At 37.9% G+C, this 25,293-nt stretch overlaps 1 protein-coding gene across 3 annotated transcripts in view; it reads left to right on the top strand.

Annotated features, from left to right (window-relative positions):
- TTC3 (tetratricopeptide repeat domain 3) overlaps window positions 1–25,293 on the top strand; it is a 69,499-nt gene that overhangs the window by 22,272 nt on the left and 21,934 nt on the right. For 2 of the 3 annotated variants that reach the window (XM_051608587.1, XM_051608586.1), the window contains exons 16-29: window positions 4,222–4,282; window positions 7,286–7,343; window positions 9,397–9,534; window positions 10,110–10,190; window positions 10,887–10,999; window positions 13,105–13,231; window positions 14,806–14,928; window positions 15,093–15,194; window positions 16,361–16,453; window positions 17,114–17,178; window positions 19,253–19,389; window positions 22,332–22,646; window positions 23,437–23,700; window positions 24,128–24,174. In XM_051608587.1, coding sequence (XP_051464547.1) covers window positions 4,222–4,282; window positions 7,286–7,343; window positions 9,397–9,534; window positions 10,110–10,190; window positions 10,887–10,999; window positions 13,105–13,231; window positions 14,806–14,928; window positions 15,093–15,194; window positions 16,361–16,453; window positions 17,114–17,178; window positions 19,253–19,389; window positions 22,332–22,646; window positions 23,437–23,700; window positions 24,128–24,174 — 1,724 coding nt within the window. The remainder of the gene's footprint in view (window positions 1–4,221; window positions 4,283–7,285; window positions 7,344–9,396; window positions 9,535–10,109; window positions 10,191–10,886; window positions 11,000–13,104; window positions 13,232–14,805; window positions 14,929–15,092; window positions 15,195–16,360; window positions 16,454–17,113; window positions 17,179–19,252; window positions 19,390–22,331; window positions 22,647–23,436; window positions 23,701–24,127; window positions 24,175–25,293) is intronic. The other variant, XM_051608588.1, reaches the window with a different exon arrangement.

The following is a 25,293-nucleotide window of genomic DNA, read 5'->3' on the forward strand; positions in this document are numbered from 1 at the left end:
CTAAAAGCTCCATAGAGATCCTTAAGAAGATAACCTTGCAATTAGGAAGGAGCCACAAAGTATTTGTCGGAGTGGATCTTTAGCTACAAACTTTAGGAGCTTTAAGTTGGTGTAATATATTGTTCTGTTGTGGCATTTTGTTTTTTTAGTTAATAATAAAAAAACACAGGCCTTTTATAGAGAGAACTCCCACTCCCAAAAAGCTCCCACAGTCACTTTTCTGTGATGAAAGTGATGTGCAAGCAGTTCTGCTTGCTTGGGTTTATTGTCACCTGCTAAACATGCTGTAACTAAAAAAGCATAGCCTATTTCCCTGACATTCAGAAAATGTTCTTATTTATGAAATATATATGGAATACTGCTACTGGATCTGGACTGGGTGTGTACTTGTGCTGTTCTCTGAAGTTATGGCCTCCAAGGCCATTCTAGTCCTGACCATGCAGCAGTCTGAAGCCCTTGGTGCCTCACCATACTGTTTTTTGGACTTCTCATACTTAAATACTTAGCTGAATAGGTGCTTAAGCGCAGAGCACTTCAAAATTTGGTTTTAGGAAGCCAGTGAATATATATTAAAAATATTTTTAAATGACCAGTACATGAAGTGGTCTTACTGTTTTGGACTTAGGACATACTTGAACATCTTGAAGAACTAAAGTATATGTTAGGAGATGTGAAATGTGGGAAAGGTTGCAAAAGAATAGTCAAGACAAATTTGTTGAAAAGATGCTGTGTGTTTAGTTTTTTTCTTATTTTACTATCAAGTATTGAAGGGACTTATTACAGAAAGCATAAAACAGGGAAGGGTTTTAGAAAGGGGAAGTCTAGCTCTGGAAGACAAATCAGTTTTGAGGAACTATATGTAGACAGTGTGAAGGAGGAAAAGAGGAGGTGCATGGAGGCCATAGGGAATTTTGAATTAGTTTGATGCAAGTGACAACTAAGTGAATCCAGATATTTCCCTGAAAAAGAAGGTGTGGTCCAAATAGTAATGGAGTCTGTTGACATATGATAAAGCAAAGCTTTACTGAGACAGTGGAAAAGATCATCAACCTGCCCAATTGCTGATAGCAAACACGAGAGTTTAAGTGATGCCCTGGCTGCAGTGAGTTTCTGGGGACATGGCACCAGGTCACCTGGCAGCCCAGACCAAGTCATGCACGTGCCTCTTGAATGCAGGTGGGAGTTGTGCAGCTCCTTGACTCCTTGAGTGGTGGAATTTGAGAGAATTGTCCTTCACATGAAAAGGTGGGCAGCCTGTCTGTGCTGCCAGTGCTGGTCCAGGGCAGGGTGTCTGCAGCCTGTCTCTGCTGCTGATGTTGGTGAAGGGACAGGGTGTTGGAAGGATAGCTGGTCTTCAGAAAGGTTGAGGAGGGAAGAGGGGTAATGAAAGACTGAATGTTAGGAAAGAACTGAAAATTCTTCTAGGCAAAAGAGATCATGAGACTATGAACTGTTAGGTCCAATGTAGTAATTTAAAAAAAACCAACAAAACCAAAATCTGCTGATTCTTTTTTTTTCATTTCTTCCTTTCTCTTCCTCCTCTCCCCCTCATCATGTCAGTACTGATGTAGAAGAAAATATTTGATTTGGCTTTGCTTTGAGAGGAGGAGTTACATTCTGAATGACTAGCTGATACAAGTTTACTGTGGGTGGGGAGAAATAGCTTTCTTTTTCTTAGCCTTTGTTCGCTTAAAGGCTTAAGACTTGCAGGAGTTCTAATGTAAAGGAACTTTATGCCACTCCATCTTATCTTAAAGTTACTGTCCATTTTAGTTTCAGTTTTTGTCTGCATGTACTATTTTTTTGAGCATGTATATATTTCTGTTATATCTCTTTCTTTGCTGTTAATGGCAATGTCTAGCAAAAGCAATACTACTTCTACTAGTATTTTTAACTGTTTGTGGGGTAAGTAAATAATTTTTACCTTTGATTTAGTATATGCCCTGACATATTTTAATTATTGAAGATTTGCTTTTTACTTTTATTTAAAAGTATTTATTTTAAATCTGAAAGTATTTCTACGTTGTATGGTGGTATGTGGGAGTAGCAGTTGCTGTAGGAAATTTTTCTGAGTGGCTTTTAAAATTAGATTAATTCAATGAAGAAAATGTGCAGATTAATTCTTTCTTTTGATGGTGAGGGGGAAGGCTTGTATCTCTTTATCTTAGCTTTCTTTTGAATGACATATTGGTTCCTTAAGGGAAAAGATTCTGTATAATGAAGATAAGGTAATATATCTCTATCTCTAAATGGTTAAATGATTATGTGCTTGAAGTTTTTTCTGGATTTCAAAAGGATTATTGCTTTCCATCATTTAAACATCTCTTATGAGAAATTTGTGATGATTATTAGTGTAGCTTTGGAGTTTTTAATACGTATGAACTGTTTCAACAAACACCTATTCAGACTCCTGTGTAACAATTTCAATAAATGGTTCACTAAATAACTCTGAACAGGATCAATTGCTGTGATGTTTGATTTTTGTTCTCATTAATTTAAATTTTATGTTTAATTGTTTATAATGAAAAATTACTTGTGGCACAAAGCATGAAGGGGATATGCATACGATTTAACTTGAGAAATGAGTACATGAGTCATCCTGCTGCCTTGAGTGAGATTACTCAGATGGGTAGATTTGTATTTTTCCACAATTGATGTTTTTCAGTATTTTGTATCTGAACATAGGAAATACTTCTCTGAGTATTATGAAATAAGCATTTTTAAGCATGCTTCTGCATGCTTAAAAGCATAAGCTTAAAAGCATAGCTTCTGAAACTTTTCAGTTAAAATTAATAACTCCCATTTTCAAAATTGGTTTTATGGTAATTCAGTATAAGTTTAATAATAAATCAAGAGATGTCTAATGATTTAGGTAGTTGTACCTTCATGTTTGGTTCCAGTGCTTGAATAGCTTGAATCCAGGTGCTGGTCTGTATGTTGTCTGTGTGATTGTGTCCAAAGTTAGGGAGCCAGAAGCACCTCCTAAACTGATTATACCAGGAACTGTCCCCTCTTGGAACAGGTAGCTGAGGCAGGAGAAGGCGTCTCTGGATGCCTTGTAAAATCCATTATGTTGAACTTGCAAAAAAATCTGCTCTGCACCCCTTCAACTGACCATGTGTAATAAGGAACATTTGCAGCATGGGGTGCTCAGCAGTTCTGCGGCGGAATCGGTCAGCTGCTGATTGGTTCCTTACCAGTCCAGTTAGACAATTTTTTGCCTTGCTTGTCTAATCGTCCAGTTACTAGAAGGCAGCTCTCCCATAAGTGAATTTTGTGACAGTTGTTGTTGAGTCATTAATGCCTTGTAAAGTTCCTACTCAAAATTTTTGAAAATTAAAAACTTCCTGACTTATGAATATGCATGTGCATATTCAGATGCCTAGTATTATGTTTTAATTCCGCAGAAAATGGTTGTGAGGTTATTTTTGCAGTTATTGCCATGGCTTCCTGGTTTTGAACAATTACAATGAAGTATAAAACATGTTTTCTTCTTTCTTGTTACTAAAGAATTGTTTACTTAGCTTGTTGAGTCCTGTAACTAATCAAAGGCAGTGTTAGATCTCTGAAGGTGTAAAGTATTACATGACAGATTCTTTTTTGTCTTTGTGATCCAGTATTTCTATATCATCAAACACTTTTATTCTGTAATCGGGGACATTTCTCTTGATCTGAGAATGTATGCATTTCTAAGATTAATGTTGCTTGAACTTAACTCCTTTAGCAATGTACTTTTTGAAGTAGTAGACTTTGTAATATTTCTGTAGTCAGTACTGAACATCCATAGTGTTGTATTATTACCTTTAAAAATATTAATTATCAGCCAATAGTGAATAATATGCATTGTGGATTCGTGAAACATACAGATTTCTTTATCTTGGAGTCTCCTTTAGAAGTTGTTAAATATTGTAGAGTCAGATAATGTCTTACCGAATTTTAAGATTCTTCTGTTTATTTGGAGTATCTTTTCCCCTTTATAGGATTAATAAATCCTATACTATTTAATAATAATATAGAACTCATACTGTAACACTCAGAGGTGACTTCCTGAAAAACTCTGGGTTGTGTTAGTTTTTGATATTACAAATGTTTAAGATCTGTTATTTATAAAGCAAAATGTGAGTTCCAAGTCCGTATTTTTTTCCTTGGTCTTAGGAGATGGTCATTTTGTTTGAAATACTTTTTCCTTTTTTTTTTTTTTCTTTTTTTTTTTTTCTACAGGCCAAAGTCATCAAAACAAAGGGAGGCCAAAAACCAAACCTGGTGACTCTGAAAAGATTAGGTAAGAATTTTTTTTTAAAGTTACTAGTATTTTGAGTAATTTTATGTAGCACTTAAAAAGGAGTTAATGCAGCTTTAACTTGCCGCTTGCTCTTTGCCAGTTGCTTTGTATCCATTGTTTACGTACTCTTCAGGGTATAGTTCACATTAAAATAGTTGATCAAAGTTCACAAAATTCCAGTTTTCCTGAGGAGCCTGAATTGTTACTTGACAACTAAATATTTTGCAAAGCGCAGTTGATTGTTAGTAAATAAAGGCACAGTTTTAATAACCACTGTTTAAAACCTGTTGCCTAAAAGCAAGTCGCACAGTATAGCTATAGGAAATAACATGCTTCCTTTACAGCAGAAGATAATTGGAAGCTTGTTGCAATTGTTACATTGAAACTTACACCACAACATAACTCAAGTTCTGTCTTATTTTCAAGGGCTTTTTGTCCTATTTCTACTCTTTGTACCAAATAATTTCTAAATCTTCTCTGACACTTCCTGTGCTTACTAAGAAGAGGTTTCACTGTGAGGAAAGCATTGCAAGTCATTCTCAGAACTGAATACTAGAAAACAACTTCTACTTAAAGTTCTCTTAGTAGAAAAGACTTCAGTTGTTTGTAGACTTGAATTTTTCCTTAAAACATATTGGTATCTAATTTTAAGGACATGAGTACTCACCATGGAACATACTGAGTGTGAGTGTGATGGTTTGGGGCCCAATTTAAATTCGTTAAGATAAAAAGCACTATAGATATTATGGACAAAATTTATGGTTCCATCTGTTGCAACACTTAAAATTAATTTAACTAACTAAATAAGACTTTCCAGTGGTACTGAAGTCAAAGTGCCCCAGACAGGTTTGGGGAAATTGCTGATTTATGGGTGATTCCACATGCCAGTGTATTTCCTTATCTAATAGGTAGTTAAGGAGCAAAAAACTGTTACTGCTGATTTATTTGTAAGGTGACTGAGGCAAATAATAACTCTTTACTTAAGGCCATACAGAGATGGAAGCTTTCAGTGTTTTATCCATAGCTGTGAAATTAGATGAATTAAGCTCTGACTCTAGTTTCTTGTTTGTATGCTTCCTCGGCTAGTGTTTATTAGTTTTGTTCAGGATGAGAAAAACAGTTGAGTAAAGCAAAGTAAGCTCTTAACACTGAAATAGGGAAGTTTCTGTTCAGTGGTAGTTTTTAAAGGCAGATTTCTCATGTAGAAGAGTCCAAGGCTTTAGGAAACCTGGGAAGCTGAGCCTGATTATCTACAGTCCTAAGTGTGAACACAAAGCCAACCATCATTCAAATTATATTTGCTGCAGTGCAGTCATCTTGTTTTTCCATAACTCTTTTTGAATACTATTATAGCTAGGACAATTGAAACTTTGTCACAGGAGATGTCATCTGTGTTATTTAACAAGGTTGCCACTGACTTATTTTTCCTTTCACTTTAGGAGGGGAGAGAGGAAATGTTAGAATTCACTCTGAGAACAAATCCTCTTTAAAGTAACTGAACCATCTACAACGTTGCTTCTCTTACAGGGAGTTTTATTAGACCTATGAAAAACACACTATTTCTCAATAAGTGAGGTACTTAGTTACAATGCTGTCTCTGTTTCTGTAATTAGCAGGTTGCTTGTCTTCTAAAAATTTAGGGAATCCTCTGACACCATAAACTGCTTGCCTCAGGTGATGAGTGTTTGATACCTTCGAACGTGGGACAGATCTGAATGTATATTAGCAAAAGGCAATATAGTAGCATTAAGGATTAAGTAGCAATCTTAGCATTGAGTTTGTAGTTTAGAATATTAAGCAATACTTCGCCTTTTTGTTGTACTTTCTCCATTCTCTAGTTGTGCATGATGTTTCTGCTGCAGTAGTGGAAAGGGAGAGCTTGGAAGAAAAACTCTGTTCCTCTCTTCTCTACACTCACTGCCCCCACCATGCATAGCTGATACATATATTTGACTTTATGTGGTGGTTATGCTAAGATGAAGGAACTTCTACTTAAGAACAGAGGAGAAACAGGCTTAACCATTGTATTCTCTCAGTCCAATACAAGACTTAGGAAGATGTGAGGTGATGCCAAGAGTGAAATTAAGATGCAGATGAGGTCAAATGCCACCCAAAAGCTTTATTGTGTAACAAGAGGAGAGACACAGAGTAATAGGATGGGAGGAAAAAAAATCAAGGTAGAAATGTAGAAAATGTGCAGGATAGAATTTGCAAGGATAGTCACCATTATGGATCCCACGGTGTCCCGAGAGACCATAAACTTCAGGTTTTCAGTGATGAGTGGCCATCCTGGGATTATTTGTTATGGCTTTTTATAAAGAGTTCAGGGAGCTGTTTCCTCATTTTGTCCCCAGGGCAAGGGCGTGTGCCACTTGTCCTCAGAGTCCTACACATGTGCGCTTGCTTCACATGATTCGGGTCTCGCCTTTTGCGCAGCAGTTGCATGCGTCCATGGCGCGTGCTTGCAGTAGGTTGCTGCCTTCAGGCTGGGTCTCCATGGTCTTGTTGGTGTTGCCATTAGTCTTCCTGTGTTATCTCAGGCAGTAACACTTCCTGTTGCTTCAATCTCATGCCAGTGAGCCGCCTTATTCTGGTTGTGCTAGCAAACTTTGAGACAAACAGCTCATGATTCAGTCTCTCACACTTATGCAGCTGCCTTTGGTGTAGTGAAGTTCTCTAGTCACCTATCCCACCCCTTTATAAGATCAACTCAGCTGAGAATGAGGTGGAAAACATAAAAGAAAACAGTTATGGTGATGCTAATTCCCTGAAGCCCTAGTGATTCCTGAACCAGAAGTACACTAACTTTATTAATAGTATCATAATCCTTGATAGTGTTATAGTACTTGTTACCATTATTGTGAAAGTCTGCCGTAACAATCTCTAGCATGTAGGTAAATGTGATGTGGCTGATAAAAGCACAGAAATATCTGTTTCTTGAAAATAAGATTACATATTAAGTACATGTGCAAACTCATTATGCCATTGTCCTATTATTTGTAGATATCATCTCAGTTTGAAGTCAGCTGTCCGAGATGACCACTGCTATACTTTGCTACCGGTAACTGGGAATTTATTAGCTTATGACCCTAAGTGCAAATAATTTGTCGTCTTTTAGTAATGCTGTCTAAAATCTCTGTTCATTCAGACTTTTAACACTTCATGCTTAGCCTGACTTTTATCTGGAGACAAAGATTGTGATTACACTGATTTATACTGTCTTGTTGCTCGTTATATTTTTTCTTCTTCTCCTGTAGGACCTCACACTGGAAATGACTGTAACAAAACTCAGTGTAGTCATAGAATAATTTAGCTCAAACCATTAGTTAGTAGTATAGCTCCCTTATATCTTAATTTTTTAAAAAGCCTACAAAAATCAATGGGAATAATTCAGGATTTATAATACCCTTCACAAAGTTTCAACTAAATATGTTTTCCTATGTTTCATACATACACTTAAGAATAATCAGAACATTTTGTTGAAAAGTTGTTTAAAACAGTATAAAATTCATAAATTGAGATTTCTTCTTCTGAGGTCTTACTAGCAATGAATGATGAGTATCCCAGAGTTCTTGAATGAAATTATGGGAATGTACATACTTAATCATCTTGTCACTGTCAATTTGGGGAAGTAGATACCAGAAACCTCCATTCTGATTAGTTACCTCATATGATGAAATTGGATTCGGGAGAAAGCGTAGCTTCTGCCTGCACTAAGACCCCTTATTTCCTTTAAAATACCTATTTTTTTAAGGCTAATATATTACTGGTATTGAAAGAAGCATTTTTACTTGGCTTAATCAGCTTTATGTGTCTTGTAGTTTAACATTATTAGCTTAATATTAAATTAATATAATTTATTCTGACAGCATTACCTTATATCAGTAGTTCTAGAAAATTAAGCTTTACTAACTCTTTCATGAAGTTATTTCTGCATTTTCATATTTTCTGTATCTATTTGTAGTTTCCACTCCCCTTGCCACTTCTGTTTATAACCGTCGTTAAATCCATGGGTATTTTCTTATGTTTGTCCTTTTTGGTCAGTTGACAGAATGAGGACAAAGTAAGATCAAAATTCATAGATGCTTAGGAAAACGAATTCTGAGCAAAGCCTAATTAAGTTCACAGGAATACAATTAAGTTCAGCATTACAGTTATGTTTAAAAAATGGGCAACTCAAAGGTTATGTTCTATTCTTTCTGTTCTTCCCAAACCTCCCTATTATTTATGCTTTTCCCTGTCCACGATCTTGTCTTCAGAATCCCAGGCTCAAACGTTAACATATGGAGGGGAGAAAAGAGGGGCAGTTAACAAAAAGCTTGTAAAACAGGATCACTTGGTACCAAAGATTTGGTACTGATAGAGTGGCCTAAAATACACGGGTGGACCTCCTCATTACACTGTTTTTTGCTTAGGATTGCAGGAGTCGTAGCTGGAAGAGCCTCTTAAATAGTCAAATTACTTCTAACCTGGCACAATGATTTGCTTTCCAAAGCTCAGTTTATTTTAGTGTTTCAGCAGATAAAGGAAATAGAAGTTTCTAATTTTGCAACTGTTTGTCTTGATTTACAGTCACGCTACTGGAAATTCCTGCAGACTTCAGGAAGTATCTGTAGTGAAAGGCATAATGCATTCTGAAAGGTCCTAGCATTAACTATTAACGTAAATGGAGAGAAAGTGTAGGCAAAAACAAATAGTTCTCAAGTTTTTCAAAAATATTTGTACTCAAATAGAGCGTGCAAATCTGGGTGGTTTTTTTTTTTAATGTAAGGAGGATTAAAATGGTGCTTGAACTAAACTTGAAACTTTCTGGAGAGAAAACGATCTAATCTTAATACAAAAAAAAAGATATTTTTTTTTTAAGAGATTAACAGCAGTAGGTCCATGAAACTCTTAAGCTTTTAGAAGTTGAATTTGAAACAGTTTTATAAAACTGTGCCTGACTTGCTGCTTTAGAAGTGAATTAGTGATAAAACAGTAGGAAGTACAGATTTTTAGTTTTCTGTTGGGCAAGTATTTTAGCAAATAGCTTGCTTGCTTTAAAAAAAGAAAAAACAAACAAAACAGGAAAAGACTGTTTCCTTTGGGACTTACTGTTTTCCTAAATATTTTAGGGGGAATTAGTTAAGAGGCTAGAAGAGGTTGAATGCTTTGTTCGTGATGGATACACAGCCTTGATGGACCAGCGGTATCACAGTGCTGAACATGCCTTTTCACAATTGTTGAGCATTCTAAAGCCTTCAGAGTTAAAGGTAAACTGAGAGGAATAAATAAGTTTATTGAAGTAATTGAAGTTTGTTTTCAATACTATGCTTCTACCTTCCGCCAAAATAGTAATTATTATTATTGAATTGTTGCCTGTAATGTCTGCAAAGCCAAGGAGCTTACAAATGACACCAGGATAAAAACAAAATGAAACAATAGTAGCATAGGATATATTTTTATAATGTTCAGCATACATGTGCATTTCTAGATGTACAATAAAAAAATACCAAAATAATCTTCTTGTAAGAATAATACAAGGTACTCTTATCAACTATCTTATTTGCTAGGAAACTGTTGTCCGTTATCACCTTGTTCAACCTTTATTCATAATAATGTAGGGTAAAGAGAATTTATATTCTTCAGGTCAGATAACTCTTTGATTGCGAATACTCTGAAAGTTTTTGTATATGTATCTAGCCAGTCATTGACCCATTTGTTGTTCTTGATCTCATTAAATTGTTTTACTGTAGTATTTAGTTTTGTGTGACAGCATGTGTGCATGTGTTGCTGTATTTCAAGCTCCCAAATGTGTGCTACTACTATATTTTTACTCTATTTGCAGCAGCTGAATTTTCGTATCATTAATTATGTTGTAATCATCTATGGACATGCCACTGCTCTTCTTGGAATAGGACAGCCTGAGGTACAACATTAAGCTACTGTATTGCTTTTATGCAAAATTCTAGTTGGTCATCCGTTTTTGTCCAGACATAAAATGAGTGGGGAAGGAAAGCTTTTGTCACATGTTAGAATCATCAAGTTTAAATATCTGGGAGTACATCTTTAATGGTTTTGGATAAGTTATGATAACAAATAAGACTTCTTTTTAAGCCTTCAAATTAGATTTTTAAGTATTAATGAAGTATAGTTAATTATTTTTATTTTACCTCATTGTAATGTGGTTATGCCCTAGTCTTTCTAACAAACATTCTTCTTCTAAAACAAGAGACAGAGAAGGCTTTTGTTTCTGGAAAAACACCAAAACAGAAATGTGGGTTGTTTGGGCTTTGTTTGTTGGGGTTTTTTGTTTGTTTGTTTTCCTGTGGTGTTTAAAAATACTTGATGTCCTATAACGAATTTAAAAATGTCTGGGTGTTTGTAGCTCAATAATTTAATTTCATCATTTCAGAGGGAGCCCATGTTTACAGAATAAGTTTCTTCTTTAAAAAAAGGGAGGCCTTTGTGATCATAAGGTTGCTAAGTTCCCTTTGCTGTTGGTAAGACTGATCAAAGAATAGGGCATACTGACCCAGTCTACTGGAGCAAAAAAAAAAGGAGGGGACAAGTGAAAAGCTTCTGGCATAGAATCACATATTTTTGTCTTACGTTTATCTTGAAGGCATTGACAAAGGCTGAAGACCAGTTTAAGAAAATAATTGAACAGTACCAGGAAGAAAGATGTGGCTGTTTGGCATACTATGGAACTGGAAAAGTATACCTCAGACAAAACAGGTTAGTATAATGTAAAGCTTCAATATATGGTACTAAAAATATTTTCATTTGAGAAACCATGTGTGGCTTTTTTTTAAGTATTCCTTGTTAAACACTAATTTCGTATATCAGATTGATGTTTTACAACTTTAAGTTTGTTAGTGGAAGTTGCTGAATTGAGTGGACTCTAGGGTATGGGGATATGACCACCAACATACTGCTACAGTGGAGGAGAACTCGTAGCAGAAGGGCACAAAAGAATTATCTCAGAGAAAAATGTATCCTAAGGAAAGACTTACTTATCTTGTAACACCAGGGAAACTGGAGGGTAACCTTGGTCTCAGATAAGGCAGCTGCACAGTGAGTCATCGGGTTCCCTGAGCTACATAAAGAGTAATGTCTTCCTGAGCTAGCCAGACCAGCATGGTGAGAGGGGGCAGTGAAAACATGGCTTAGCCAAACACAAGGCACAGAAACTGGACAACTAAAACTTGAGAGCAAAAGGCTGGAGCTGGCGTCAGCCCATGTATTCTTGGTGGTATTTCTTCACATTGTCCTAAGATAAGCATAGAGAGACCAGAAACAGGAATCACATTTGTATTGATTCAAGTGCATATTGCAGTTGCTGTGTTATGCTTGTGTTGTGATTTCACTGTATCACTCTACTTGGCTGGCTGCCAGACCCTAACCCCGTGGCACTCCCACTCCCCAGTGGGAGCATGGGAGAAAATAAGAGGAAAAAACCCAGGAGTTGAGATAAAGACACAGAGAGCACTTGCTAATTAACAGTCACAGGCAAAGTGACTCAACTTGAGGAAAGATAGTTTAATTTATAGTCTATTAAAATAGAGTTGGATGGTGGGAAATGAAATAAAAAAACCTAAGATCACCTTCCTCCCTCACCCCCCGTTTATCTCAGAATCAACTTCACTCTCTCATTCCTGATTCCTTTGCCTCCTCTGAGCGGCTCAGGCGGATAAGGAGGGGGGGGGGTTGTGGTCAGTCTGTAGTAACAACTGTCTCTGCTGCCTCTTCCTCTGCGCACTCCTCCCCTGCTGCAGAGTGGGGCCTCTCCACAGGCTGCAGTTCCTTCAGGGGACATCCACCTACTCTAGAAGGGGTCCTTCAGGGCTTCAGTGTGGATACTTGCTCCACTGGGGTCCTCTTCAGGAGCTGCAGGGGGGGAATCTTTGCTCCATGCCTGGAACACCTCTACTCCTCCTTACCTTGATGCTTGGAGTGTTGGTTTTCACACTTGTTTTCCTTACTCCTCTCAGCTACGCAGTACGCTTTGTCCTTTTCTTACCCATGCTTTCCCTGAAGTGCCACCGTCTTGCCTGAGGGGCTCAGCTGTGCTCTGTGGTGGGTTTTTGGGAGCCAGCTGGAATTGAGGCAGCTGCAGCTTCTCACAGAGGCCAACCCTGTACCAGTTTTCCCCACTCTGCAATCCAGCCTTGCCATGTAAACCCAGTATCGTGCTAAATAAATAAGTTTGATGTGAAACATTTAGCCCTCATACTTAGACAGTATTGGACACTGAGAGGGGATTCATTCTTCCCAGTGCTGCAGTGTAGCTAGATGCAGTCTGAGACCCAGATGTGGCTGTTGTGTCCTTTGGCAGGTTTGACCTGTAGTGAGGCTGTGAGTGTGTCCCAAAGAGGTGAGTATGCACACATGACAGCACAGCTGGCCTCCCAGACTACACCGGGCAAAGCTGCTTCCATGTATAGCACTGCTTGAACTCATGTAAAACGTAAGTGTAGGTAGCAGAGCCCTCTGCCTCCTCCATGGCTGATCAGGGTTGAAGGGCACTCATGAACATACACATGCCCTCACTCTGTATTGACAAGCATGGCCATGTTTGTGGGTCCCTTGAATATATCAGTGCAGGCTTTCTGTCTGCCAAGTATCTGTGCCTGGATTTTGGGCCCCTTACTCAGCCTGGCTTACTGGCTCCCATCTTTAGTCTTTTATGCCAAAGAGTCCTCAAACAGGTAACTTAATGAACCATTGTACATACTCTCGCAGTTCCCCTTGGATCATAAAATGAGTCATAAAAGTATTACAGGTGTTGTAGAAGTTATTTATGTACGATGTGAACATGTCATACCATTTTCAAACTTCAGATTTTCAGATGCTCTTGATCAGTTAATGAAATCACAAACCATGATTAATCACAAGATTGTACCTGGAGTATTAACTTGGCCCACATCATCTCAAGTCATTGAAGAGACACGAACAGAGAATTTACAGGTATGGCGTTTTTTTTTTGTTTGGGTTGTTTGTTTGTTTGTTTTTGCTGTTGTTTTTTTTAAAGAAAACAGCTTTTAAAAAAAAATAGGTTGTCATCCTCCTCTCTGCCCCTCCATTGTGAAGGCCAAAGAAAAATGTGTGGTGAAAGGGAGGTTTCAGCTTGGAGCAGCCAGGAGAAACACTGCTGTACATTGTCCAGAGTGCTGTTGTCAGCCACAAGGCCTGGTCTTTGTAGAGCAGAACTCTTCTTCCAGTGACACATTTGAACACCTGGGGAGAATCCCATTTACAGCATAAGGCCAAGGGCTCTGTATCAGGCTCTGTGCTTGGGTATTTCTATGTAATAGTATGGTTCTAATTTGCTCCAAGTGTTCCATAATGTGCTAACTTCTTAGTTGCATGTTAGCAAACTTTAGATGGATATGAAAACTATTCACAGCATAATGCTAGAGAGAAGTGGTTGGAATTTTTAATTAGCAAAAATGTGAAGTTGAAAATTGCAGCAGTGGTGCTGTAGTTAAAACAAAACTGGACAGTTTGACTGTATTGTTATTGGTCAGTGCAACTGGACTTGTATGATAAAATTCCATGTTTGTCTTGAAAAATTTGACTTACAGTTCTGACACTACAAATTACTTTATCACACTGAACAGCATTTATAATTATTATTGTTGTTATTGCTATTACTACTGTTAGTGTTTTTAAACTATAAATCAAGTAATTGTTATTTGTTAAGGGTTTCTGGATAAAATCATGCTGTGAGAGGCAAGACAGATGAGTTGCTCTGTGTGGAGGCAGCTTGACACCATAAAACTTGCTGGGCTATTCTGTTTATGAACTTGTCTGTACTACACTGACCTGTCTCATTTCTGTTAGAAGCAGCAGTAGTGTTGTTTCCTAAGCAAAAACTGACCCCCACATGACACCACAGTAATAAATGAGTGATCTGGGACTTCTGGAGAGCATAATGCAAATATTTGAAAGGCTGTAACTGGTGGTTTCTTTTCTAATAATGTTTTATTAACCTGGCCTTAATGCCAACACTGGTGGGACTTGAACTGACTTTACTTAAAGCCACTGTGATGTCTTGAACTCAGACAGGATTCTGGGAGATCTCTCCCCAGTGCAGGGCCAGGTCTGAGCTGTCCCTAGGAATGTACTTGATTGTGTAATGCAGATCCCAGGTGAGTCACTCCTGAAATGGGCAGACACTTCATTTTTGTTGTGTTATTTAATTAATCTGGCTCATCATTTTGGTAATGGTAAACTTCCTATAGTCCCATGCATTTTGGAGTTGATCAGGAATTAAAACATGAGTCCAAGATAAACCTGCATGCAGGGAAGCAACGAGTACTTGACTAATAGCAGTTCAAATGAGCTTTTGAATATTTTGCCATAAAAGGACAATCTTCCATAGCTCTCACTAGAAAAGAGTTCTTCTTTTGTTATTAGTCATCTGCTGCTCAAAGAGAGATGTGTGTTTCACTGCAGAGTTTCCTAGAAGTTTGTAAGTAGATATTGAATCTTTTCCTGGTTTCTTTGCAATTTGTCTTACATAATATTGTGTTTCTCAGTTGCTTTTAAAGAAGTGTATTGAGGAATGCAAGTTCCCACCAGAACCAGATGCAATTTGTCGATATCAACAATGCCATGGCCACTCCAAAATCCAAATATTTTTTACTGACCCAGACTTTAAGGTAAATTTTTAGTTTAAAAGGTTTTGGGAATTGAAACTTCTTGTTTTGCATGTTTGCTGCCCTCTTTCATCTTAAAGAGCTCTCACCATCTTATGTTGTGCACTGTTTTCTGTTTGTTTGAGGGTTTTTTAAATATTAAATTCATTTTTTTTCCTCAATATTAGGGTTTTATACGTATTACTTGCTGTCAGCAGTGTAGAGTGGAGTTTCATATCAGCTGTTGGAAAAAGTTGAAAACAACAAAGTACAGTGATAAAAATGATAAGGTAAGAGCTGTGTCAGACTGAGCATTTTATTCTTTTTTTAGTCAAGATTATAGTGTTCCTTTGGTTTTTGTTAAGTGCAGTGTTACAGCTTGATGTTCCACCCACATGATAATGGCAGGAGGAAAGACAGGAGAGAGGAGACTCTTCCTAACTTGTCTGACATGCAAGTGTGGGTAAAGCTTGCAGTTGTCTACAGAAGAAAGGCCTGTCTGTGTGAAGGCTTAGTATGCTCAGACTGTTTGTCTTGCATCATTTGTGTCCTTCCTTATGGAAGTTTTATTCTTCTACAGTCTTGCTGTTGAAGCATGAGATAACAGGTCTGTGCCACAGATCTAGGATCCTTTTGATTTGCAGTCCTTGCTAAGTCAGCTGTCACTTGCTTTCTTCATCCAGTAAGAGTTTAGGACTGTTCTAGTTTGTCACCGTTTGACTTGGGTCCGACAACAACGCTCTCGATCCCCTCCCGCTCCCACCCAGGTAGGGAAGGAGAGAGAGAAAAAGAGAGACACGTGGCTGGATTGAAAACTAAACTACACAGCTTTAATTAAACACTAATGATATAAGAAAATACATACAATTATATACAGATATGTTCAGGTATGTGCAAGAGCCTCTTGCCTCCCCCCACCCGCAGCAACTCCCACCACACTCCCCTGAGCTGGAAGAGTTCCGAGAAATCCCGGAGCTGCTGCTGGAGAAAGCGGAGAGTGATGAGGGTCAGGAGAGCTCGAGCCTGGGGGTCGACAGGGATGGATGGACAGAGTCCTCCCCGGATGCCAGGCATGGATGGAAGGGAAGGGAAGAAGAAGCAGGAAGGAAGTTGTCTTCTGTGATCTCTGACCTTCCTCTGAGCTTACGTAGATGTATGGAATGGAATATCTCTGGCCAGTTTTGCTGTCTGTCTAACTCGACCTCCTATGGGGGGGTCACAGATCTCCCCGTAGTGTCTGAACCAGCAGAGTGAAGGTGCGACCTTGAAGACCCAACAGTTAGAAAAACATTCCACTGTCTTATCAGCCTAGCTAGAACATACTGTTGCTAGTTAAAAGAAAGCTGTAGTTCTAGTTACTTTGGTCACTTCAAAGTAAGATGCTGTAATCTCTATAAGAAAATGGATTTTGTGTGAATTTAAACGTCTTTGTTGTGTGTATCATTTTCTCTTACAGGATTTTCTTCAAGAATTGTGTTTCACTCCTGATTGCACAGGCCTTATTTCAAAAATAGTTATTTTCAATTCTTCTGGTCTGGTAAAGTGTGAAGTAAGTAAATGTTCTTATAAAATAAGAAAATAATATTTAAAATACTTACTCTGGTGAAAGAGATAGTGAAGATGAGAATGTAACTGCAAACTCATAAGTGATGTACTGTCTTAGTAATATTAATTACCTGTTTTCTTCTTGCCTGTTCTGGTGGAGCAGGCATAACCTTATGGTATCGGTTAGAATTGTCATGTATGAGCTTTGTTTTATATTTAGCTTGTGCAACACAAAAGCAAATGTTAGTTTAACTCGGAGCTAATCTTGCTAAATGACATAATTGCATTGGAAGACTGCTGTTACACTCTGCAGAGTCATAGGAAGATGAGTGCTTCTTCCCAGAGCAGCATTGATTGGTCTGTGAGAAGCACAAAAATAATTATTGTAAATTTTGCCTCCTGCCCACTGGTAGAGCAGAACAACCTCTAGTCCTTCCTGACTGTGTTGTCTTTAAACCTGTCTTTTCTTCGGATGAAGGTGTGTTGCTATACAGCCAGTTGTAGCAGTTTTAGAAGGACTTCTATGAGGCTTATGTAGGCTGCATTACCTCTTGTAGTGTTACTTTTACTGCTTTCCAAAGCATCAAATGTCCCTGGGTTTTGAGTACAGCAATGTTGCATTGTAACCCAAATTTTATTAATACGATGTCACTTATTTTGGTAGTTTGAACAAAAATTCACAAAACCCAAGGAACCACCAAGAGCCAGTATTAAACAGAAATGTTCAAGGTAAGCTCTCTATTGTTTAAAACTATGTTGAATCAATTTGAGAACAAACCAAGTTTCTCTAGAATTGGTTTTCATGGCTTTTTAAGAATTGCTAAAATACAACAAATACTTTGGAAAGCTATTCTTGCCCTTTGCCTTTGATAAACTAAAAAGTTTGGTACAATATGTTACGATACAATTATAAAAACATTTAAATTAACTTGTAAAAGAAGATACAGAGCTACAGGTTTATAACAAGAGCACAGGAAGGCATTACTGTGTATTGCTGAGTAAATTACTAGTAGCTTTCTAGTAGTCATACAGTTCTTTAAAAACATTTTCAGTTTGGTGACAGGAAGCTGTTCTCAAATCTGCAGCCTATGAGTTGATGCAAATCTGTGTTTTCCATACCCCTATATTGAGTGATTATTTGTCCATTGCACCAATTTGAACCAATACTTTTTGAATATAAATGGCTATAGTAATTTTAATGTCTTTATACCTGAAGCCTAAATTAATTGTGAAATCTGGGCAGGGAAGTAACGTGTTTGGGGGAAGAATGCTTTGCAGGCTGTGTGCAGAACTTGAGGACTGTTTCTCTACTTTTCCTCCCCATTCATATCTCATTTGTGCTAAGAGACTTAAAAATTTGAATGCTAAAAGAATGGGTGTCTGATGCATGCTCCTTAATGGGCTGTCTTAATTATACATACCACGAAAGCTGAATATATCTAGATTAGAATATCACTCTGGTTTCAGTCTGAGGTTGCAAGCGTTGTTCTTTTCCTTCTCCTTGCTAGAGGGAGCAAACTCAGCAAGATTTTTAGCTGGATGGGAGAGGTATCACTAAGTGGCATAAATTCAGCACCACTGTTTCTCAGCATTTACTATCTAACCACCTTTTTGTGAATGTTTAGAAACTCTACATAAAAAATGCATGCAATGATGCTATTTCAGTTGTTGAGGCATATGCCTTTGATATAACTGAGTTACCACTTTTTTGTCAAGTAAGGTTATAAACAATGAGGAATCATGCTGAGAGGATAAATAAAACTGATTTTTTAAAAGTTGAGGAAATCCAAATGTTCATAGAATAATAGAATGACGGATTGGAAGGCACCTCAAGGATCATCTGGTCCAACCTTTCTAAGAAAGAACATGGTTTTAGCACACTGTCAAGCTGAGTCTTGAAAGTGTCCAGTGTTGGGGAATCCACCACTTCCCTGGGGAGATTATTCTGACTGTTCTCTTAATGAAAAGCTGTCTTCTGGCACCCAATGGGGATCTCCCCAGCAGTGGCTTACACCCATTACCCCATATATTTTCCATATGACTCCTTGTAAAAAGGCAGTCTCCATCTTCTTGGTAGCCACCCTTTAAGTACTGGAATGTGGCAATAAGATCTCCCCCGAGCCGCCTTTTCTCCAGGTGGAACAAACCCAGCTCTCTCAGCCTTTCCTCCTCTGGCAGGCTTCCCAGATGTCTGGTCATCTTCTCTTGATCCTCTCCAGCCTGCCCATGTCTTTTTGTATAGTGGGGACCAGAACTGAACATAGTATTCCAGGTGTGGTCTGACAAGCGCCAAGTAGAGCAGGATGATGACTTCCTTTATCTGCTGGTGATGCCCTTGTTGATACAACCCAGCATCCTGTTGACTTTCTTTGCCACTGCAGCACAGTGATCACTCATATGGAGCTTATTGTTTACCAGGACCCCCAGATCCCATTCCATAGAGCTGCTTCTCAGCCAGGTGGATCCCAGTCTGTGCTGCACTTATGGGTTATGTATGTTGTTCAAAATGCCGAGTTACAAATTAAGAAAAACTATGTATTTCAGTTAATCCTAATTCTGATACCATTAATAGGAGTAAAAATTACTGCAACTTTGGGATATTCTTACACTAACTTTTTATGAAACTTTTATGCAATTTTCAGGTCCTTTCTAAATGAAAACTGGTTTTATTATGTTTGTGCTTTCCAGCATAATATTTTACAGTAGAATGGAGCTTACAATAGCTATTTTAAGACATGGAAAATGTGAGATTTGCAACATCTCAACTAATGTTAGGCTCACTGCTTATTTGCTTTTTTTTCAGTCTTAAGAAGTTAAAAATGAAACAAGAAAAAAAACTACGAAGAAAGCGTGCACAAGAAGAGGCACAGAATTCTGCTAAAAAGAAAACAGAAGAAAACCAGATGGAAAGCAAGCCATCTCAATACAGTGATTGCAGTGGTATGTGGAAGTGTAGGTTGTTGTTCTAAGTTATCATGAGGTAGAGTAAATAGCAGTCTGAATGTCCTAAGTGATATTACAGCAGAATAGTAATGCTGAAAATAATCACAATCACAGAATAGTCATGGTTAGAAAGGATCTCTGAGATCACAGAGTACAACCATCATCACAAAACAAAAAAACCCACAACAACAACAACAACAAAAACACAACACAAACAAACAAAAAACCACCACACAACAAAACCCCAAACAATGGCCACTAGAGCATGCCCTGAAGTTCTACATCTAAACCCTTCTTGAACACCTCCAAGGGTAGTGGCTCAACCACCTCCATGGGTAGGCCGTTCCAGTGCCTGACCACTCTTTCAGTAAAGACATTATTCCTAATGTCTAAACTAAATCTCCCCTGCCACAACTTCAGGCCATTTCCTCTCGTCCTATCATTATTCATTTGGAAGAAGAGGCCAACACCCACCTCCCTACAACCTCCTTTCAGGTAGTTGTAGAGGGCAATGAGGTCTCCCCTCAACCTCCTCTTTTCCATACTAAACATCCCCAGTTCCCTGAGCCTCTCTTCATAAGATTCTAGGCCTTTCACCAGCCAAGTTGCTCTTCTCTGCACCTGCTCCAGGACTTCAGTGTTTTTCTTTTACTGAGGTACCCAAAAACTGAGCACAGTACTTGAGGTGTGGCCTCACCAGTGCCAAATACAGGGGTGTGATCTTTTCCCTACTCCTGCTGGCCACACTATTCCTGATACAGGCCAGGATGCTGTAGGCCTTCTTGGCCACCTGGGCACACTGCTGGCTCGTGTTAAGCTGGGTTTCCACTAGCATCCCCAGGTCCTTTTCTGCTGGGCAGCTCTCCAGCCACTCTTTCCCAAGCCTGTAGCATTGCTGTGGGTAGTTGTGACGGAAATGCAAGACCTGACACTTGGCCTTCTTGAACCTCCTACAACTGGCCTTGGCCCATTGCTCCAGCCTGTCCAGGTCCCTCTGCAGTGCCTTCCTACCCTGAAGCAGATCAACACTCCCACCCAGCTGGGTGTGCTGCAAACTTACTGAGCGTGCACTCAATCCCCTCGTCCAGATCGCTGATAAAGATATTAATCAGGGGTTGCCCAAATACTGAGCCCTGGGGAGCACCACTTGAGACCAGCCACCAACTGGATATAACTTCATTCACCACCACTCTTTGGGCCTGGCCATCTAGCCAGAGTTTCACAAAGGAGTTTCTGAAGTGTTTTTTTATTAAATACTTTGCAGGCACTTTTTCATCCCATAGGTACCATACTCAGAGTTCTCTAGAACCCTGTTGCCTGTTAAGTGGCATATCCTGGCACTTTCTCTATAAAACATTCTCAGGTGCTAATCTTTTTAGTTTTTTAGCTTTTTTCCCTTAACTGTTTTATGTGGGAGCAGTCCCTTCCATTAGCACTATATATGACTATTTTTGCTTCCATGTGATTTTTCTAAAATCATGGTTGGTTGACTCTTGAGTTGTTCTTTAGGTCTAGGCTATCTCCTTTCCTATGGCTTATTTTTAGTTCTGGTCCTTGGATCCACTGCAGGTCACTCACTTATATGTCTACCTTCATTTTCATCCTGTTCCTGCTGGTCTTTGCCACTGCTGCTGCAGCTGCTTAGAAGGCACTTAACTGAAAAGTAAGATTAAAAGAAGGAAACTTTACTTTTCAGTTCAGTCCAGTCCCAGATTCCCTTAAAACCTCTAAAAATGCCTTTGGTGTGGGGAAAAAAAAAAAAGGCAAGCAGCTCACCCTGCAGCAGTGCTGGTAAAAGTTGGGACACTGATGTAGGAATATGTCAACATGGAGCAACTTTAACACAGTTCTGCAAAAATCTGTGTATTGGTGTTGGCCAACTTTTTTAATTAGTCCTGAGTTAATTCTGCAATAAAATTGAAGTCTTGTGCGTGTTTGGAGATAAACTATCTATTAACCTGTTTTTTTGGCTTGGGGAAATTTCATGAGGAAATCTTTCAAAAGAATGTCTGATTTATTCTCCCAAGCTTTATGACAGGGCAAGAGGCCACTTCTGATGAGATCATGAAGGATTGTTTCGTTTTGCTTTGTTAGCAGCTATAGGTACTTTTAAATAATAAGAAATCTGTAAATTGGAGAGGACCGTGGGTGAGAGGAGCACGTTTGTATGCATTTTTGTAAGATACAGAGGATTTTAATGCAGACTCCTGCAGGATAAACTCAAGCATGGCTTGTACCTGCAGAGTTCACTGAATCTGTTAGTATGCTTAGAAGCTTTTGTGTTGCAGTGCGCAGTTACTCTAGGTGTGATATGTAGTGCTTTATTTTTAAAAAATTATGTTCAGATTTATGCATTTTGACTATGATTGCGGTCAATTAAGCTCTGATAGTGGCATTCTATAAATGTGTGGTCATGAAGAATAATGAAAGGTGAAGCCTGATATGAGCTAGTAATCTTTTTCACTCTTGTTCTGCCAAGAACCAGGGGCAGGGCAAAGGTTAACTACCAGGTGTGTCCTCAGGTGTGGTCAGCAGTGTGCCTTTGGTCTGAGAACTGATGCTTGGCAGAATTCTGTCTGCATCAGGGCCAGCATTTAGTTCACACAGATAAATCTGTACAGACAATTGTTTGAAGCTATTGTTACTGGCAGGTGATACTTTATTTTTTTTTATTTCTGAAATCTAGTTAAGATGCTACGGGTTGCTTCTTTGTGTAAGCCAAATTTAAAGCAAGATTGTGTCAGATCCATAATGTTAAGACTGGTTTATATGGGAAGTTACATGTTCTTCAATTTTCACTGTGTTGCTATAAAGCTGAAAGCACCACTTAGTCCAAATGATCTGTACTTTGAAGTTGATGGGTTTAATTGTGGCAAACAGATGTGAAATCTTTGTTTGTTTGATTTTTTTATTTTGTTTTCTTTTTAATCCCATTATAGGTTATGTTCAGGATTTATATGCTGGTGATCGAGTCCTGCAGCATATCAGTCGAAATGCCGAGCAAATAAAAACAGCTGTTCATGATGTTTCCAAACTACTGAAAGAGTTACTTTCATGGTTTGTAATTGGGGAGGAGGATTACACGTCCTATATTGAAGCTAGTGGCACGTCACATGAAGTGATGGAGCAGCTCATCAGTTACTTAATTCAGGAAAAAAACAGAGTTAAAACAAGGAGTTTTATCCACGTGCTGAGTAAGCTGGAAGAAGTGGATCCCAAATTACGCAAATGGCTGAAACATCTTAACGACTTGGGTAGGCTATGTATTTACGTAATAGCAGGAGATGTTACACTGTCATAGTTGCTTAGTTTACAGATGAAAATATATCCACCCTGTTTTCCAGTCTTTCTTTCTTTCTTAACTTCAAACAGTAAAGCAGAGCTTTCCTCATTTTCATGTATTTGATCTTAAGTTAGGATTTCTAGAGAAGAAAGTGTGACCATTGGTAGCACAGGAGCAACATCCCTTATCTCCACAAGTAAAAGATTCTAATATGGGAAGGGGTTTGTCCATAAAATTGAACAGATCTATTTTTGAAACGCCTTTAAATTCCACGATAGGCTTAAATTAGAAGATCTCTATCAATAATTTGTTTCTGAAAAGTAAATCATGGTGGGTTTTTTGCCACAAATTTTAGCTGACTATAACTTAAATTGTTTTCAGCTCGGTGCTCCATGGTAGTGTTGCCATGCTGTGTAGTTTCATATTGAATCTGTAATTGGATTAAGGTAGAAGTTTGTTTTAGCAGGCAAAAGACATTAGATGCCAAAAGCTTGAATGAGATTTATGATCTTACTTCTGTTGTGTCCATGTGCTTTAATGAATCTATATATTATACAAATAATTTGGTGTTGATGAAGTAAAATTTATATAAACTGCATTTATAGTTTCTTGTGTGCATTTTCAAGATACAAAAGGTTTTATGTAATCTGTTTCATCTACCATGTATTTAATTTTTTTAATTCTTTAAAGAGAAGTATCACATTGTAAGCACTGAAAATCTTGAGACTGGAATGAAGTGTTGTTTTTTTCATCTCTTTTAGGTCTGACAGCTACAGGGAACTTTCTTCTTCAATATGAACATTTTTTAAAAGAGCTTGACCTTTCTATTTTAACCACACTCTGGAATGAGAAGTATGGTAGTAAATTTGGCTATGTGACAACTAATTCTGAAGACCAAGGAATTCATGATTATTTCTTAAAACCACCCCTAGAAAAAAGCCGTTGTTTTATCTGGCTGTTAGAAGACAACAGAGAAAAATTTCCATGTCTTCATCAAGCTCTAGATGAATTATTTGATAAAATGGGTATGTAAAGTTCATCATTCTTACAAGCATTGTATTTGGACTGTTTTTACACCACATTTCATGGGCTCTATAAAAGGCCAAAGACTCAGTAAACTACTAACCTCCTCATGATCTGTGTTCAGTGCTTAAAAGGCAAAATGGCCTTGAAGGGCAAAGCACCCTCTTTTAGGTTACGTTCTGCTGTTTTGTTTCATGTGCCACAACCAGCACATGAGTTTACCATTAAGCATATGTGATGTCCAAGTAAAATAAGTATTACCTTTAGTCTTAAGCAGAAAGGTTTTGCAGCTGCGGTCTTTGATGTGCTTTGGTGGCATTTGATAAAGGATTATAACAATTATTATTATAATTTCCTAGCTCACAATTATAACTTACATAAATACTACTATTTCCACTTACAAATGTGTCTTTGTTATCCTTCCAATAGATGACCCTAGCATTGTATTAAAGAAGCAGGGAAACGAAAACATATTGGTAAGTGAAATTATTATCTATTTGGTATAAGCTCAGAAATAAATGCATGGTGTTTTAAAAATGTGCTAAAGTGAATAGAGACATGCTTGTCCTGTTTTATTTTACATCATCCTCCTTCAGACCTGATTGGAGATCTAGCTTTGTTTTATCATCTCCCTGAACTCTTCCCCTGGCTTTTCATAAAATGTTTGAAGACTGTGTGTTGTTTGTACCGTTTTCCATGATCTTCCAGTAGTAAAATACTTGTTTAGGGTGTTTTCTGCAGCTAAAACATAGACCAACAAAATACCTTTTACATGATGGGCATTTCAAGGATACAGGTGAGGAAGCTGTAGTGAAAGCGGATGAGGGTAGGCTGATGTCCTCCTTTGGATAGAGGCAAATGAGGTGCATGGGAATAGCATTTACATAATCCTTGATAACAGCAGTTTAGTGTTAACCTGGAGAAAGAGTCTCTTAAAAAATATAATTGGGGAGTTAAAAAAAAAAAAAACAAAACATGATTTACAAATAGAGAGGCTCTTAATAAATATTATATATGCATATTTACCATGGCAACTGAACTTGAAGAATAACTCTTCCCTGAGTGTGCTTAACTTGAATCTGCATAGTTTTGGACACTAATTGTATGACTTACTTTACAATCCAGAGCAACAAATGGAAAGGTAGTGTAATCCAGCTTCAGATGTCATTAAATTGTAAGGCTAGGAGTCTGATGTTTGTTCTGCTAACAAGCAAAGGAAATCTGAAGCAAGTCACACATTTTTACAATTACACATTCATTACAATTTATAGATACTTCTCAAATTCAACCCATAAGCCTTCAACTGTACACCATGAATCACTTTTTGATTATCTTGATTAAAATCCATGCTAATTGGCAGAAGTATATTTTGTATTTCAATTAAGTTTGTGTTTGAGGTACTCATTTAAAATTATTCTAGCCTGCAGATAAATTTATCTGTACAAAACCAAGATTTAGTTTTGATACAGAATAAATCTTTTAGAGTTAATTAGCTAATATATGTCTTGATAAGATGTGGAGTCCTTTGCTTTTTCACTTCCTGAACTGAAAATCCAAGAATGAAATTAAAGCAATTGCAATAAAACTACTTCTGT

Source organism: Apus apus, chromosome 1 (genome assembly GCF_020740795.1).
Source record: "Apus apus isolate bApuApu2 chromosome 1, bApuApu2.pri.cur, whole genome shotgun sequence".
NCBI classification, from domain to species: Eukaryota; Metazoa; Chordata; class Aves; order Apodiformes; family Apodidae; genus Apus; species Apus apus.